This window comes from Desmodus rotundus, chromosome 7 (genome assembly GCF_022682495.2).
Source record: "Desmodus rotundus isolate HL8 chromosome 7, HLdesRot8A.1, whole genome shotgun sequence".
In the NCBI taxonomy this organism is placed as follows: domain Eukaryota; kingdom Metazoa; phylum Chordata; class Mammalia; order Chiroptera; family Phyllostomidae; genus Desmodus; species Desmodus rotundus.
This window is the reverse complement of record NC_071393.1, coordinates 127,697,974-127,714,387: the sequence shown is the minus strand read 5'-3', so window position 1 is coordinate 127,714,387 and position 16,414 is coordinate 127,697,974. Positions and strand designations below refer to the sequence as shown.

Below are 16,414 nucleotides of genomic sequence, written 5' to 3'. Positions count from 1 at the left end.
CTGCAGGCTTCCTCCTCCTGGTGGGTCCGCTGCCCTCGCAGAGACCTGGGCCAGCATCAGGCCGCCTCGACCAGTGAACAGGCCCAGGGAGGCTGACTGCCCTGCCCATGGCCACACACAAGGCCCAGGCACAGGGACCAAATTCTCAATGTTCTCATGACACCATGGCTTACCTGGAGCTTACAATCCAGGCACCCTAGAGCCCCGGGGTCCCCAAGGGTGCCTCCCAGGCCAAGAGAGGGGGCCAAACCAAGAGAAAGGCAAGCTGCCCACTCTTATTTTTTAAAGATTTTATTTATTTTTGGAGAGAGGGGAAGGGAGGGAGAAAAACGTTGATGTGCGAGAGAAACATCAATTGGTTGCCTCCTACACACCCCCAACTGGGGACCTGGCCCGCAACCCATGCGTGTGCCCTGACCGGGAATTAAACTGGCAACCATTTGGTTTGCAGGAAGACACCCAGCCCACTGAGCCCCACCAATCAGGGCGCTCCCAACTCTTAACATCTCTTTGGAAAAAGGAGGCTCCATTGGGGAAAATGGCTTGCAAATCACTGTGGTACATTATCTTACGTCCTTCCATTTGAACTTAAAATGAGGCACTTGGGAGCAGCCGGGGCCTTTGTCGGCCCCATTGGCCTCACCAGTGACAGGGGTTTCCTCCTGCAACTTCTGGGCCACTGACAAAGTCCTTGGGAGCTTGGATCTTTCTCCCCCTTCTGATGGTGACTCAGCTCAGCTCCGTCTTCCGTGTCCTCAGCACGTGAAGGGAGCAGTAGCTCAGACCTGTGGCCGATGAAGATGCGGTGTCAGGGAGATCCTCGGTCTCGTGGCGACCCTCCGAGAACACTGCTGTGCACACTGTTGTGCTGGGGTGAGGCTCCCCCGGCCTTCACTCAGTATGAAAATCCTGGGGGTATTTAGCCACGCCCCTTTCAAGTTGGCCTTTTGAAAATTCCCCAGTGACCGTCTAGAAGGAGAAGCCCGGTGTATCTCAGGCACCCGCAGACCGCCGTAGGCCCGGGCATCTTGGAAGTGTACATACACCCACCCCCAGAGTGGAAGCGAGGCAGGAGCAAGCGTTCAGCGAGAGGAACGTCAGTGCGGCTCTTCTAGTCGCTGCCATGCTCGGGCAGCTCAGACCCTCAGTGGGTGTGCCTCCAACTCTTTCTGGCAAGAGCCTGGAGACAGTCGTGTTACCGGAAGACATCGGCTGGCCCTGTGGTGTTGTGAGGAAGGCGTCCGTGTCCCAGGAGGGCAGGCTTTGTCTGGGCCCAAACCGAAGGGCAGGTCACATTATCTTTGTTTCTGCGGAGCCCCGTGTGTAGTGCATGCTAGCGGGTCCCGGGTATGCGGGGCCTCTGGAGCGTGTGAGGCAGGTGTGTGGCCGACCTGGCCACCTTAGGGCTGCGGAGGCTGTGTTCCGATGGCCGAGTTTCTGTGTCTGAGAGGCCCTCCAACATCTCCTCCCCTGGCCAGCCCATCGTCTCTGTGCTGCTGCTGAGGGTAGGGCTGCTGGACAGAGGACCCGACAAGGGGGGCCGCGGGGTCAAGGCGGGTCTGTACCCTGGCGAGAACGTACCCTCCCAGGCTTTCCCATAGCCTACAGAGTTATCACCGATGTGAATGTGGCCGCCAGGGACCTGAGGATGCTGGGAGAGGGGCCATGCAGGCCGGTCGCAGTCAGAACATCAGCCACGTCAGCACAGACCATAGCCCTGTGACGCCACCTGGGCTTTTCCCGCCTCTGGGCCTGAAGCTGGAGGTGGGGACACAAAAGGATGGAGCTGCAGCAGACCCTGCTGTCAGGAGCGGACCTGAGACCCCTCACAGAGTGCTGGGGACACAACCACAGGGAGGCATGGGGGCTGGGCCCCCCTCTGAGGGGAGCGGTGGGGTCCGAGGTGGCACCCAGGAAGGTGGTGACTGAGCTAGGCCTTGAAGTGAGGCTGTAGCAGGGCTGGAGGGGGTAGGGGGCATCACAAGAGAACAGACCAAAGCGTGTGTGGGCACAGCAGTGCTCACCAGCGGGGAGCTCAGGGTTCAGGGAGCAGGAGGCACCCCCCTCAGTGAGGGTGGGCAAGGCGGTCCCTGAGGGCTCAGAGTGCGCGGCCAAGAGGTCTGGGTGTTATTTTGGTGCCAGGAGGACACTGTTCTCTGTAGAGGCCGAGAGCGCCCGCCCCAGGCCAGGCTCCGCCCCCAGCCTGCCCCAGGACTGGGGACAAGTTACTCAGCCTCTCTGTGCCTCAGTCTCCACACGTGTACAAGGGGGTAAGATAACAGTGCCCATGGGATCGCCGTGCAGCTCAGAGGAGAAACGAGAGCCCCTCTTGCACAAAGCCCCGGTTTCCTGAAAGCTAGTTACTGTTACCGGTACTGTCAGTCATGGCTTCGTTCGCCACTACTTCCTGAGCTCCAGCCGTGCGCCTTGCCCTGTTGTAGCCACTGGGGACGTGGCAGCGAACAGTGCGTGGGACGGACGGCTTACATCCTAGAGGGACAGTAATGATACAAGATAAACCTGTCCGTTGGTGCAGGGAGGGGAAGAAAGCAGGGCAAGTGGGGAGCAGCAGGAAGCACCTTAAGGAAGGAGCATTCTTCCGCCAGGGGTGACCACCCAGAGCTCCGCCTTGGGGGGCGGTCTGGCAGCAGCTGTGCGGGACAGGTGGCGGAGGCGAGGGGCTTGAGGAGCCCTTGCCTCCAGGACACACCTCATGAGGCACACAAGGAGAATGGTAAAACTTTTCTGTTGTTCCTCTGTCTCTGTTTTTGTGCGCATTGGGTCCTGCATTAGCGTACATGTAAGTAACTACCAGGGGTGGAGGCCAGCGGTCAAGGCCGGGACGGGTGAGGAAGGGGCTGGCCTGGAGGGAGAAGGGGTCAGAGGTCCCAGAGGCCACGTGAGCAGGGCCCAGGACAGTGGGCTGGACAGACACGGCTGAGGAGGAGGGGCAGAGGAGCCCGATGGCCGGGCCCTGGGGAGGTGGTGGAGGAGAGGCGCTTGGGTGTCCCTGAGACGCAGATAGGTGGCACTTGGAAGTGCGTGATGGGATCTTTCAGGGAAGCCTGGGCTGCAGGGCAATTCAGGACCTTCAGTGTGGAGCTGGGCAAGTTGAGGCCTGAGATTGGAAGAAAAGGTCATTTTCCTGCTGTCTTGAAAGCGACGGCTTTGTTTTCCCAGGGCTTTGTTGATGGGATACAGTCAACAGTCTCCAGGGCGCAGCAGCCGCCCCTGGCCAGCGGGCAGGGTCGCCGTTCAGGTTCATGCCCATAGACATGTAAGCCCAGCCAGCTGCCCTTGCCACGCCTCTGGCGTCAGGAGAACAGGCCGGAGGGCAGAGCCACTACCCTGTGAGGGGCCGTGCGTCTCCAGTTCGCTTCTCTTCGAGCTCACTCTGGCCCTTTCCTGTGGTTGTCAGAACTGGGGGCAGATGTCCCAGGCATCAGGTGTTCTAGGTGGGCCCTGAGGATGGGTGTCCTGGAGGTGGGGGAGAATCCACGCAGGCCTCACTCCCTTCTCAGTGGTGATGTGTGTCCCCTTCAGAGACCCATGGTGTGACTCAAGTCCCTGTGCAACAATGGGCATGAAGGACTGTCAGCCTGCAGCTGTTTCCACTCTGGAGGGGGACTGGCCGGCTCCGGACCCTGTGTATTCCAGATGGGCCCCTGCCAGACTACGGCGGGGGTGGGGGGAATGTAAATATCCCCAGCCAGAGTCCCAGTCGCTTGCTCCCAGGGCCTGCGAAGGTCAGTGGAGCCGGAATCACCTGCCTCTGCTCCCTCCCCCACAGCTGAGGTCTACATCGGCATCGGGAAGCCTGCAGAAGCCACAGCCTGCACCCAGGAAGCTGCCAACCTCTTCCCGATGTCCCACAACGTCCTGTACATGCGGGGCCAGGTTGCCGAACTCCGTGGCAACATCGATGAAGCCCGGCGGTGGTACGAAGAAGCCTTGTCCATCAGCCCCACCCACGTGAAGAGCATGCAGCGACTGGTGAGTCTGAGAGCTGTGGGACCCCCTCTCTTAGCTGGGGCTCCCCTTGGAAGCAGAAAGTAGCTCATGACCCTCAAGCCCTATTCTGGTTCCAAAGGCCAGATGCGCCGAGCCAGCGGGCACCGCTCCTGCTGTGGGCGGCGCAAATGGAGCCCCGAGGAGCTGGCAGGGCCCAGCCTGAGCGGCTCTGCCCGGCCACCCTGTGCGGTGGGGGAGAGCTCGAGGCACCCTGTGGCTCTGGATTTAGTAAAGACATTCTTGTGGCCCTGGGCACTGTCTTTGTCATCTCGGTCTCTGCACTGCTTTTAGCAGCCACCTTGTGGGGGTGTCCACCGCGCGGGGAGACTTCGGTACAGAAGTCAGAGCATGTTACAGACTGGGGGCTCTCTTCCCTTGAGGGAGCTGGAGACTCCAGCTTGTCTCCGAGGCCACGGGCTAGTAGGCGACCCTGTCATCCTGTCGGAGGAGGGGACGGGTGGAACCTGTCCCACCAGAAGGACCAAGGTAAGTCACCACAGTGCCCACAGTGTAGGGGTGCTGGCTCTGCAGAGGGGCACACATGTCGCTCCCTGTGTGGCCAGGCCAGGAGCCCGGGGCTGCCCCACTGCTCCGCCCCATCCCTTGCCTAGGCGTTGGCCACTCGACTACCTCCGTTTTCATGGGGGCGGTGGCGGACTGATCACTCTGGAGGGTCTGTCCTGTTAAGAACACACACCGAGCACGGCTGCTACAGAGCCATCGGTCTGCTCTTCCTGCGGGAGTCGGAATCGGAAGGCAGATGTTAACCGGGCTGCAGAGCTGGTGGAAAGCTGCCTGCTTTCTCGGGGTCTGCGTGCCAGGCTGAGGCTCTGAGTCCTTGTTTCATCCTTAGCGGTGGGACGTCTGTGATTTAACGAACCGCGGGAAAGGAAAGCCTTGTGATGAAGCGGAGCTGCCCTCTGTGTCGCCGCCCGTGGAAGCCCAGGGTCCGTAACAGAGGCATGTGGTTCTGAAGAGGGAGCACTGGACAAGGAGTCCAGGGACAGAGTTCTGGCCCAGCGGCGTCATTGGCTTGCTCTCTTAACATTAGGAAAAGGGCATAAGTTCTGTGCACTGTTTCCTTCCTGTGAGATGAAAACATTTGACTGTATCAGCTGTCTGAGCTTCTATGAGGAGTTAAGAGGGTATGGTTCTGTAACTAACATGTAAAATGTCGCCTGAAGGATCCCAAAGCCTTCGTTCCCTTGCAGTTTCTCATGGTGACATTGCAACATGTAGAGGGAGCTGAGCAGCAGCTACTGGTTCTCAGCAGGACAATGTCCAGGCCCCGGGCACCATGGGAAGGGCATGTGCTTCTGGGTCAGATCTGGGTCCATATGCAGCCCCAGTCCCCACTCCTGGGAAACCTGGGGCTCGGTGCTTGACCTCCAGGAGCCTCAGTGGCTGTGTGAATTGGGCTGTGACTTACCCTGTCCACTGGTGAGAACAGAATGAGATGACTCACGTGACAAGCCTAGCAGAGTTTCTGGCACCTAGTTGGTGCTCATTCAGTAGAAAACCAACAACAATCATTTTCAGTTTTAAAAGTAAATCAGACTATAATAATTACAACTACTTAATTCTTTCAACTTCCCTTTATGAGCATTTCGTGGCTCAAGACAGCTTTATAATTTTACACATTATCCGAAACTCCCAGTTTGTGTGATCAGAAATATTTTAATTTTTGTGTCACTCCTGCAAGAGGCATTTGGAAGAGCTTTTGAGACCTCTGTGCTCTCTCCAGAGTGTTGCAGAAGAGGTATCATCAGTGCCGTGTACCCAGCCTTTTTATTAAAAAGAGGCAGCGTGTTTCCACCTTGGGGCCTATGAATTATTCAGGGAAGTATTTCATCTCCAGCCCCAAGGGGAACACACGAGACAGAAGATCGCATAGGAAAATCGCACCAGGAGAGTTTTCTGTTTCACCTTTGGAGCTTGTCAGGACACCTGAGCCCCCGGACCAATGCCAGGTACTCTCCTGTGAGAAAGGAGCCGCCACAGCAGGCCCAGCACAGGAGTGCCGGTGAGTGAGGGCCCAGTGACCCGCACCTAGGCCTTCTCTGGGCTCAGAGACATGAGCTGCTTTGGAGGTCTCACCAGGAGAAAAGAGTAAAAATGATAAACTCTTAAGACTTTTCTCAGTGCATCCTGCTATATTTGAAACTCTCCAGACCAGAGGCGGGCAGAGACCAGCAAGTGCGTGCATTCTGAGGAGTTCAGGCTCTTGAGGTCCCAAATGCCCGGGGGGGCTGGGATCGGCGTGACTCCCACAGGGAGGCTTAGAGGGCTCCTTCCTGGTGACCTCGGGAGCAGCACGTGCTGGCCCGTGACTCGCAGCCTGCCCCATGGAGGGACAGCCCCAGAACTCTTGCCCCTGACCCTGGGCTGCGTGGGGGAGCTGTGTTTCTCCAGCTTTGGATGGAGGAAGCGAGGAAGGTGGCCCAGGAGTGGGCTGGGCTGGGCTGGAGCCCCAGTTTGGTGGCTCACTAGCTTTGGGGCCTTAGGAAGTTGCGCACCTTCTCTGTGCCTCAGTTTCCTCAGCTACGTAAATGGGGATAGCGTGAGCACCAGACACAAAGTAAGCATGGGAAATGAAGGCCTCTTACTGAGTCACAGAGGATCCTGCCTGGCCATCGCGGACGCCAGACTGGTTGGTCAGCCCTGAGTGTAGGAAAGGGGTCCCACAGTGAGGTCAGAAGCTGCCTTTTTTACCAGGCCCAGGCCTCGGGAAGAGCCAGGGCCCTAGACTTACGTGGCAGAGGGAGGTGGGCACAGAGATACTATTGACACTTGCCTGGCACTCAGGGAGAGGGGAGTGCCAGTGATGGGTGGGCTGGGGATGCCTGCCTCCCCGCCGGGTCAGGGTGAGACTCAGAAGGTCAAGGCTGGAAGGGGTTTGAAGAATGTGAGCTCTGGAGGCCACCAAAGAACCAACCAAAGAGGTCCCAGGGGAAGGAAGCGCAGAAACCTGCTGTGGTTCATAGGAAAACCCAGAGGAGGGAAGTGTGTCTGCGTGGTCCTGGGTGCCCACTGGGGAGGAGGGGAGCAGCAGGGGCAGCCAGACAGGCGGTCAGGAGGGAAGGAAGCCCCGTGTCCGCACAGGTGGAGACTGGGCGGCTCCCGCTGACAGCAGCGAGCAGTGATCGGTCAGAAGCTCGGGTCGTTCCATAAAGAACAATTACTTGTTCACATCCAGGGCTGTAAGAGGCGGCATGTGCCAGGTGCCCGGCCCAGCTCAGAGAGGTCCTACTGAGGCAGAAATGCAGACCCGTTAATGTTGTTGAAAAGCCTGAATAACTCGGAGGCAGATGGCGGTCGGTAAAGCTAATAGAGGGTCAGACTCGACAAGAGAAATATAAATTAAACCCCGATGAAAACTGGTAATTGTCCAACTGCTTTAGCCTTCGTACATGTGTTTAAATTCACAGAGAGAGAGCAGGGAGGCGAGAACTACTGTGTTTGATGTTCACAGTGAGTTAGCCCAGGACAAGCCAGGCGGCGAGCTGGGCGTGGGCGGGTGAAGGGCGCAGGGAGCCGAAGGGGTGAGGAGTCACGAAGCAGCATTGACAAGGGGGAAACTCGTAGACTGAGGAGACTTTTTCCAGAAAATCTGCAGGCATATTTTCATATCCTATTGGCACAAGTGTATACATTTACATACATTCGCGTGCTATGTTTAAAAGCCCTTAGCTCCCAGGATCCAGAATGAATTAACGAGGCAGGGAGCAGCGTTTTCCCCACCAGTTTTCCTGTGACCTGGAGTGGGGGAGGGACACGGGGCAGAGAGTGCAACATCCCTGGGCAACGCTGCCCCCGCCAAGGACAGACGCGGAGACTCGGGGTAGCTGAGGACAGAGTTACCAGGACAGGGACAGGCTCTGCAAACAGGGACATCTGCTTGTCCTCTGATAACGTCAGCCCAGGCTTTTGAGGGCGGTGTGTGAGGTGCGAGGGGAGGGGAGAGACGACCTGGAAAGGAGCCAAGAAGGTCGCATGGGGGGAGTTGATAAGGCTGGAAGGGAAAAGCGTTGCTGAGAAATAAATTTCTCCTCTGGCCTCTAAGCACAATGCTGCGGGCTCCCCGCCCGCTCCAGCTGACAGGTTGAGAAAGGTGTGGAACAGAAGCAGATGGCAGAGTCATCAGGGCTTGGTGGCGTGGACAGCTTGTGGAGACAGGGAGGTAGACTTGCCTGAGGCAGCTGTGAAGGGGACGGGGCCCAGAGTAGCGTGGGGTGGGGGCGGCAGAGGCCCCGGTGAGCCAGACCCCCGCCCCGCTGGCCCCCACAGCGGGGAAGGGAGAGAGCAGATGCGTGAACCTAAGGGGCGGCCTTCAGCTAAGGCAAGCCTGGAACAGCGACACAGGCACGAGGGTGTCCCGGAGCTGAAGCACGAAGGGGCCGCCACCCCCTTGAATGACACGTTCCCAAGGCAACGTGGGGGGCCAGAAAAGGGAAGACAGCCACATCGTGCACAAGTGGGTGACTCGAAGACTGGGGAGATAGTGAGTCCCACCCGTTGGTGGAGCTCCCTGAAGAAAGGGGACGATGGTCAGGAGGAGGGACATTGGAGGCAATGGGTTAGGCGATGGGGTAGGCAACCCGCCCAAGGAGTGTGGCTGAGGCCTGCCTGCCCCAGCTTGGGGAGGGGGAGTCAGGGGGGCCACAGGATGTGGGCTGCAGAAGGGAGCCCACAGTGAGGGTGCTCAGTGTTGAGGTTACCCTCAGGGGCCAATCGAGTCACAGAGGGAGCTTTCTGTTTGGAGCGCAGTGGGTCCAAACCTGCTGGCGTGTGTTCTGGCGGCGGGCGGTAAGACAGGAGAGCCCCTGAGTTCAGTCAGCGCAGCTCCAGCTAAAGGCCTCGCGCGCAGGCTGTCCTTGAGGCTTTTCTCCCCATCTCGGGTTTTCCGAAACATTAGAAGCCTGACGTCCAGCGTGAACACTTTGGCGGCGCTGCTCCAAGGGCGTCATGCATCAGCGGCAAAGGCTGCCGGAGAGAGTGCCAAAGCTGCTTGAAAAGTGCATTTTATTAACGAGCTGCCTGCCGCACGCAGCACTGATGGGGACTTGGGGGGACTCGCGTGGTGCAGGGAACATGTCCTAGGGATTGTTGCTGCATTTTAGGTGGTCCCGACACCTCTAACCTTTGACCCTGCTGTTGGGCCCTGTTGATTCATCACAACAAGCTCACCGACGACATTGCCCTGAGAAGGCTGAGCTTCCTTCAGACCGCTTCGGGCTTACACACCGTTTCCTGTGCGAAAAGACTCATCCCACTGTGTGTGATGGGCCAGAGGCCGGGCAGGGAGGGTTCGAGCTGAGGGAGAGGTGGGCCAGGCTTGCCCAAGACAGCTTGCACGGCGAACTCCGGAACTTCGGGGGTTTTCTCTCTCCCATCTTTTAACGTGTCCATCTTTTTAATGAGATTTGGGCAACATTGCTTGTGTCTCATTTTATTAGTTAAGAGCGTGTTTTCCGATTTGTGCCTTTGTCGGAGGACAGACATAGCCTGAGACTAGTATCTGTGTGTCTGTCTGATTATCCGTCAGTCTAGTTAGGGGGAGCCGGGGCCGGAGGCAGCCCAGGGCACAGGCATGGCAAGGTTGCACAGCTTCCCCTTGGAAAAACCGGTCTTGGAGAGGGGGCCTTTGATCCCTTCGGCTACTCTGGGTAAGACCCAGGTACAATGAAGCTAATGAAATAGAACGGCGATACCCTTCCCCTTTCAAATGCTGATCTCCAGAAGTGGATCTCTTTCATCCAAAGTGTCAGTTTTCTCGAAGAGCATGGGAACAATGATTGGCAGGAAACACAACTTGACCATAGTCTACTGAGAAGGCTCTTTCATCTATTAATTACATTCTATTTCCTTTCCGGATGCAAAAATGCTTTCAAAATTAAGAACAACTCTTTTCTTTGAAGAAAGACTTGCGAACTGTTTAGATGTCCACCCTTCCCGTGCATCCGCGTGCTTGCCGACGGTGCGCCTTGTTAAGTGGACAGGCCCTGATCTCTCTGCCGTCGTGCTCGCTGTGATGCTCAGACCCGCGGGGCCCGTGGCCCAGCAACGTGTTCCGCTGGATGCCTGGGCCTTTCTTCGTTTCACCTCTCTGCCTCCTTTTAATGGTGCCCACTGCGTCTTAGCTCCTTTGGTAGCTGGAGGCCCTTGTAAGAATGATTAATTCTTGGCATGAACGTAATTTTGACGTCTACAAAGAAATCTGAAACCTCCCACATCCTTATCCGATGTGTTTGTCCTCACGATGTGAGGTGCAATGGAGAATTTCTCTTTTACTGACGGGAAAACTGCTCTTGGCAGCTAGTCCCAGGCCCCATGGCCAGCTAGGACTAGCCCCGGACGGGAAGACGCTGAGGCTGGGGGGCAGTAGAGTCCTTGAGGAGTGTTGGCTGGAGTGACAGGACAGACAGCACAGAGGTTAAGGGCGTGGCACAGGAGCCGGCCTGCCTGGGTCTGAGCCCCAGCCTTGTCACTCACTGACCGAGTGGCTGGAGACGAGGTCCTGGATCGTCCTGAGTTTCCACTTGCTCAGCTGTGAAATGGGGGTAATAACCGCGCCCTCCCAGTGGCGCTGTCGTTCAGGATAAATGAGTGAGTACGGGCTGCAGAGCCCTCCGCAAAGCCCCGCTGTGAATACCACTGCCATCCTCTCCCCAGTCCTGCTGAACCCTGCTGTCACCCCCTGTAATTTAGGTCGCACCTGTGGCGGAAGCCCATCTGTAACTTTTGGACAGTGAACGAGACATCTCCTTTACAGATGAGCTCACTGTGGGTGTGGCTTTCCTTCTGATCGAGCATGGCCAAATTTGAGCAATTAGAGGAGCCAAAATAAGGATGCATCATTCATGGCATTTGGTTGGGCAAAAACGTAGGACTTTTGCTTGTAAGTATGGCTTTCCAACAGTTTCTGTGGAGCCTGGAGCCCAGGTTGTTGAGGTGGAAAGAATCGGTGGCGGCCCCCGCCGGCATGACTTGTCAGGCAGACACTGAAAGCATCCTGGGCTCAGAGGGGAGGCCAGCCTGCCAGACCCCAGACCGAGGGTGGGCCCCCAGCCCAGGTGGCCGGAAGGGCAGAGTCTGTCATGGAGCCCAGCCCGGGTGCTTCCCTCCCTCCCTCCGCTTTGACTGCCCTCTGCTGAAGCACTTGTCACACCAGCATGGAGCTGTCCAGTCCGCCGTCTGTCTGTCTGCTCCGTGGGCAGGGGGCCGTGCCTGAGACAGCGCGGCGGTCTGTGTGGATCACAGGTGGCAGGTGGGCAAAGTGGAGTAGGGGAGGGAGAGATGGAGAGCAACAACTACAAGGGAACTTGAACTTGACAGATGTTTTTATTCCTTTTTTACCAATGAAGCCCCCCAAGCACTGGGTGCTGTTTCCCTGGAAGAGATTTTGATCAGGCACCAGTGGAACGTGCAGGTTTTGAACAGCCAGGGTAACTGTTTCTTTGTGAGCCAGCCTCTGGGTCCTTGTTGGCTTGGCCTTGGCCCGGTCCCTTCTAGCTGTGAGTGCAGGAGGTGGCATCAGGTGGTGCTGGAGGGGGCAGCCACGTGGTTTCCCGGGAGGCCAGGGCAGAACTTAGTAAGAGAACCTTCCAGGGCAATGGGGTCTCAGGGTATTGCAGGCCAGGTCTCAGAGAGGACGTGTGGGCCTGCCAGTCAGGCTCCCATCAGGCGTGCTTGGCACGGCCAGGGCCCCAGGCTGACCCGCAGCGCCTGTCCCAGGAGGTAAACATGGCAGGAGGTGGGGGACAGCCCTCTGCTCGGGGGCCCAGGGTGGGGACAGGGACCCCCCGTCCAGTTTAGACAGTCTGTTCTGTTGTCCCCAAGCACATTCTTCCTTGTCCGGTCCTGTGCCCCATTTGGGGAGTGTCACGGTTACCATCCTGAGACCGGCGACTGCTCCAGAACGGTGTCCGGGAGACCCTGCTGGAGCCTGCTGTGGTCTCACCAGGCCCGCCGGTGTCCCCAGACTGCTCGCTGTCTGTCCATGTGGGCAGCGTGACCCCAAGAGAGGCTCCGGCAAGGGTGGCACCGACCCATGGGGCCAGGGGCCTGGTCGGGTAGGACCGCCCTTCAGACACCGACCCACACTGACCACGCCCAAGAGATGCATTCCAGGCCCGAAACCACCATGGTCAGCTGTAAAGAACAGCCCCTTCCTGGGTCGGATCCCGTGCTTGCTCTCTTCCCCCTCCCCCGAGGAACTCACTCTCTGAGCTGGTAGCAGGCCTCAAGGCCTGACCCAGAGGCAGAGGCCAGGGGTCGACTGGCCACCCCTGGGCGGCCGGAGCACTGGGCAGACAGGCTGGCGTGGCCTGTGCCTGGGGGTGGGGCCGTGCGCCTGCAGGCAGCAGTCCATTCCTGGGGCTCTACGCTCTCCCACCTGTCACTGTCCCTTTAGACCAGAACCTCCCGCCAGTGTCCTGCGGTTACAGACGAGCCAAGAAGGGACAGCCTCAGGCCTTGGGAGTGCCAGGAAAGGAGGGCGCTCGTCACCCCTAGCCTCGCACAGCCTGGTCCTCCCACCCCTATGTGCCAAACAACTATCGTTAAACATCACTTCCTGGTGAAAAAGAAAACAAACCAGACACTGAAACCCCACTCCCTCGGGTCGGCGAATGCGCGCAGTGGCGTTTGGGTCAGTCACCGCGGTCCCCACCCCCCCACCCCCCCCCCCACCCCTGCCCCAGTCACATCTCCGCAAGGACACTCCCTTGTCCTTTGGTGGTGACTCTGAACACGTGCTTGGCCTTCTTACACTGTTCCCCCCATAGCTTGTGAGCCCCCTCCAGGGCGTGCGTGGTCTTCTGATCTTGGCCCCGACTCAGGGAGCCTCTCCTCTCGCCCCCCCACTCCAGCCCCGAACCCAGAGGAAGACAGCTTTCCTGGTTCCCAAGTACCAAGACGTCTGGGCTTTCACAGCCAGCTTCAAGGGAGGGGCACTCCCCTGGGGAGGGACAGGGAGCCGCAGGGCTCTAACTGGGTTTCCACAGTTCCTGCAGCCTCTTTGGGGCGGAAAGGACAGCAGGAGCAGGAACAAGCCAAGAATGAGCCCGCCAAAGCTGGGTCAGAGGCCCCAGGGGAGAGGTCGTCTGAGTAAGAGGAGGTGTTGGAAATCATTGGGAGAAGAACCAGGTAAATGAAAGGTTTTCTAGGAGGCAAGCTCTACCCTCACATCCTTTTGGAACTGTGTATATTTTTACCTTACAACACCCTCTGGTTGTTGGGCACGTGTATCTGTCTGCCTTGCAGCAAAAGGCGCATCACCGGGGACTGGGGAGCAGCTGCTGTGCATCCACATGACCCCCGGTGGCCATGGCCCGGGTTCGTGCCAGCCCCTCCCCCGAAGCAGTGTCCTTTGGTGCAAGGACAGTCTCTGCAGACATTTTTTTGCTTGGTCTTTGGATTCCTCCCACCCCTGCAGCGTTGTCTCAGCCCTGGCCAGGGAGCTGTGGCATCAGGCCACCCCCGCTTCCCTGAGGACTGAAATCCCAGACCCAGAAGCAACACAGCCCCGTGCAGGTGGCGAAATGCAAGCCACGTTGCTAGGTGTTCCTTTGCTGCACCTTAAGGAAAAAGTTAATGCTATGTTTGTTTCTGTTTTCTGTTTCAGAGTCTTAGATGACTAATTACAGGCAGTGCAGTTCAGTGTCTCATTAGTAATTATGGTCTAGAATTATTTGAAATCTGACATACTCTATGCAAACCATTTATTCTTAGAAATTCTGCCCCATCATTCCAGTGCATCTGATTTGACATTTCGCTTCCACTGCCTTCCTGCCTTGCCGCAGTCACCGCTGCCAGCTAGGGTCAAGTCGTCTGCTCCATGTGCTCGCCGATCAGTTCTCGGGCTCCACGGCAGACCCTGGTCCCAGAGAGCTCCGCCCAGGCCCTGGAGGGGAGCCGTGGACTTTCCCACTGTCTTTCGGGATCAAAGGGATTGGAGGGCTCCCACTCTGTGTCTTGAAGTCCACCAGCACTTACCGAGCTTGCCTCCTTTCTCCTTCGCTCCCAAGTGGAGTAGAGTCTTGGTTTCTCCTCCAGCATCTTACCTTGCTTGGAAGTGTCTCTCCCTCCCTGCCATGTAGCGTCCCTTCTCACAGCTGCCTGAGCCCCAGACATTCCTGGATCTCCAGCTTCAGCCCTGATTCTGAGCCCAGCTGGGTGCAGCAGTTTCCAGGTAGGCCTTTGGCACCCCTCCTGTTACTAAGCGGGTGGGGTGAAGGCTTGCTTAGGAAGGAATGACAAATGTTCCAATGACAAATGTACCCGGAATCACCAAGTCTCAAACCCTCAGATTCCAGGAAGGTTGTGACTTAGAGCCAAGGCCAGCCCTTCCCCCTACACAGAGCCACAGAAGCCTGCTCTGGAGCCCTGTCCTCAGAGACCCCCCCAAGCGTGTCCGGGAAGGGGTTGGCAAGAACATGCATGCTGCTCCCTAAAGAGGAAGGTGCAGGTGTGCAGAGGGCCACGTGGGGGCATCGAGTGAGAGCAGCGGAGCCCAGGGTCCAGAGGGAGCCTTGCCCCTCTCGTGCTTCCCCGGGGCCTCAGCAAGAGAGAACAGACCACAGTCTGAGTGCCCCACCGCTAGCTGTCCGGCCTGGGCCCCAGCATCACAGATGTGCCACATCTCGGAGAGCTTCAGGAAGGCCCTGTGAGAGCCCCTTGGCAGGTGGTTCCTCTGTCACGGTTCCCGGAGCTCCAGAGCACAGTGCCTGGAAGCGGACTCCTCCCCCAACCACCCCTGACATGGTCACTCCACCTCTTTCACGTCCCACCAGGTCCTCTGCGGGGTGCAGGAGTCCTGTCCCCTCCTCCAGGCCCTGTCCGCCCCCGGCCTTTCCTCCTCTGGTGGGTGTTCACGGAACACCTGCCTCTGGAAATACCTGTGTAGGTATTGCTGCTTTTCCAGCCTCTCGGAACATCAACTGGCTGGTCACCCGAAGGCTTGGGAAGCAGAAAAGGATCGAGGGTGTGAGCACCTGCTCCGAGCCAGGCAGTGTTCCAGCTTTTTCTCAGCACGCAGCCTCTTAGCCGTTGTGGTGCGGACCCAGTGAGATGATGTGTGCAAGAGGCGTGGGGCCCAGCTCAGTGCCGGCTGCTGGGCTAGACCCTGAGAGCGCGAGCATGCTGCCTCCCTGCCTCCCCGAGTCCTGAGAGTCGAAAAGGAGAGACATACGTGTGTGTGAGTCTGCATGAGAGATGTCACAGGGACTCATAGGCAAATATGCAGGGCATGGGCGATCTGTCCTCAGGGGGGGGAGACAGAAAAGGCTCCGCAGAACACGTGACCGGGGGCCAGGTTCAGCAGCTGGGTGGAGACGCAGACTCTTCCACAGGTGGCGCACAGGTGGCGTTTGAAAACCAGCTGTTGAAGACAAGTGTGGGACAGCTGGGGAAGTCTGAACGTGGGCCAGGTAGTAGGTGGTCAGGAGGCGCCATTGCTTTTGGTAGGTTTGATGTGGTTGAGCCGTTGGATAAGAAAACATCCTTGTTTTCTTAGAGATTCCTGTTGAAGTATTAGGGGTGCAATTTTACAATGCCTATAATTTACTTTAAAATACCAACCCTTGCCCCCAAATAGATAAAGCAAATATGAAAAACGTTAGCAGTTATTAAATGTTGGTGATGTTGATTATATTAGCCTTTCTACTTGTCTTCAGGTTTGAAATTTTGCACAATAATGTTGGAAAGAAATAGTCACGTGATCAGGTTTGCATTTGGAGAGATTGTTCCAGAGGCCATGGGGGGTCTACTTGGTGGAAGCTGAGCGACACGAAGACTCAGCTAATAGCACACAGGCCAGGACAGGGGATGCTGAGAAGGCAGACTCAGGACTGGGTGCTCAGGACTGGAGTTGGAAGGTTCTAGGCTTTCTCTCAGACACCTGGTTCTGGTGCCTGGAAGGATGAGGTGTCTTCACCAGCAACGAGGAGACACGGGGAGGAGGATGCGAGTCTAGGTCCGCCTCCCCATGTTGAGATGGGGCGGCCTGGGTCCGTTCAGGAAGAGCTGCCCTCCGCGTGTGGCTGGGGATCTGGAGGTCGGACTGTGTCTGGGACTGGAGCCGTGGGTGGGGGGCAGAGGCCTGCAGGTGGTGGCTGAAGGTGTGGGAGGCCACAGAGAGGAAGAGAGAGAGGGCCTAGGGTGGAACCCAAGGAGTGCCAACATCTGAGGAGCAGGAGAGAAATTTACTAAGGAGGAAACGTAGGTGCTGGCAGTTTACACGGCATTTCCGCAACCACCCAGCTGGTCCCACTGAGCTGGGATTTGGGCCTGGGAACCTTGCAGGAGCGCACACACCCCCCCTTGGGGTCTGGCCTTGCCAAGAGGTCAGTCTTGGTTAAATCTGTAATTGAAATGCTGGCTGGTGTCCTTTCAAATGAAGCAG

At 57.7% G+C, this 16,414-nt stretch overlaps 1 protein-coding gene and 1 long non-coding RNA gene across 4 annotated transcripts in view; one reads left to right on the top strand and one right to left on the bottom strand.

The window, feature by feature from the left end:
- TTC7B (tetratricopeptide repeat domain 7B) overlaps positions 1-16,414 on the top strand; it is a 215,390-nt gene that overhangs the window by 181,450 nt on the left and 17,526 nt on the right. For all 3 annotated transcript variants that reach the window (XM_053928133.2, XM_053928134.2, XM_053928135.2), the window contains one exon: positions 3,791-3,993. In XM_053928133.2, the coding sequence (XP_053784108.1) occupies positions 3,791-3,993 (203 nt within the window). The remainder of the gene's footprint in view (positions 1-3,790; positions 3,994-16,414) is intronic.
- Positions 13,821-15,341, bottom strand: LOC139441051 (uncharacterized). The gene is made up of 2 exons (XR_011651453.1): positions 14,008-15,341; positions 13,821-13,915 (listed from the first exon to the last, which is right to left on the bottom strand). It is a non-coding gene; the product is annotated as an uncharacterized lncRNA (long non-coding RNA).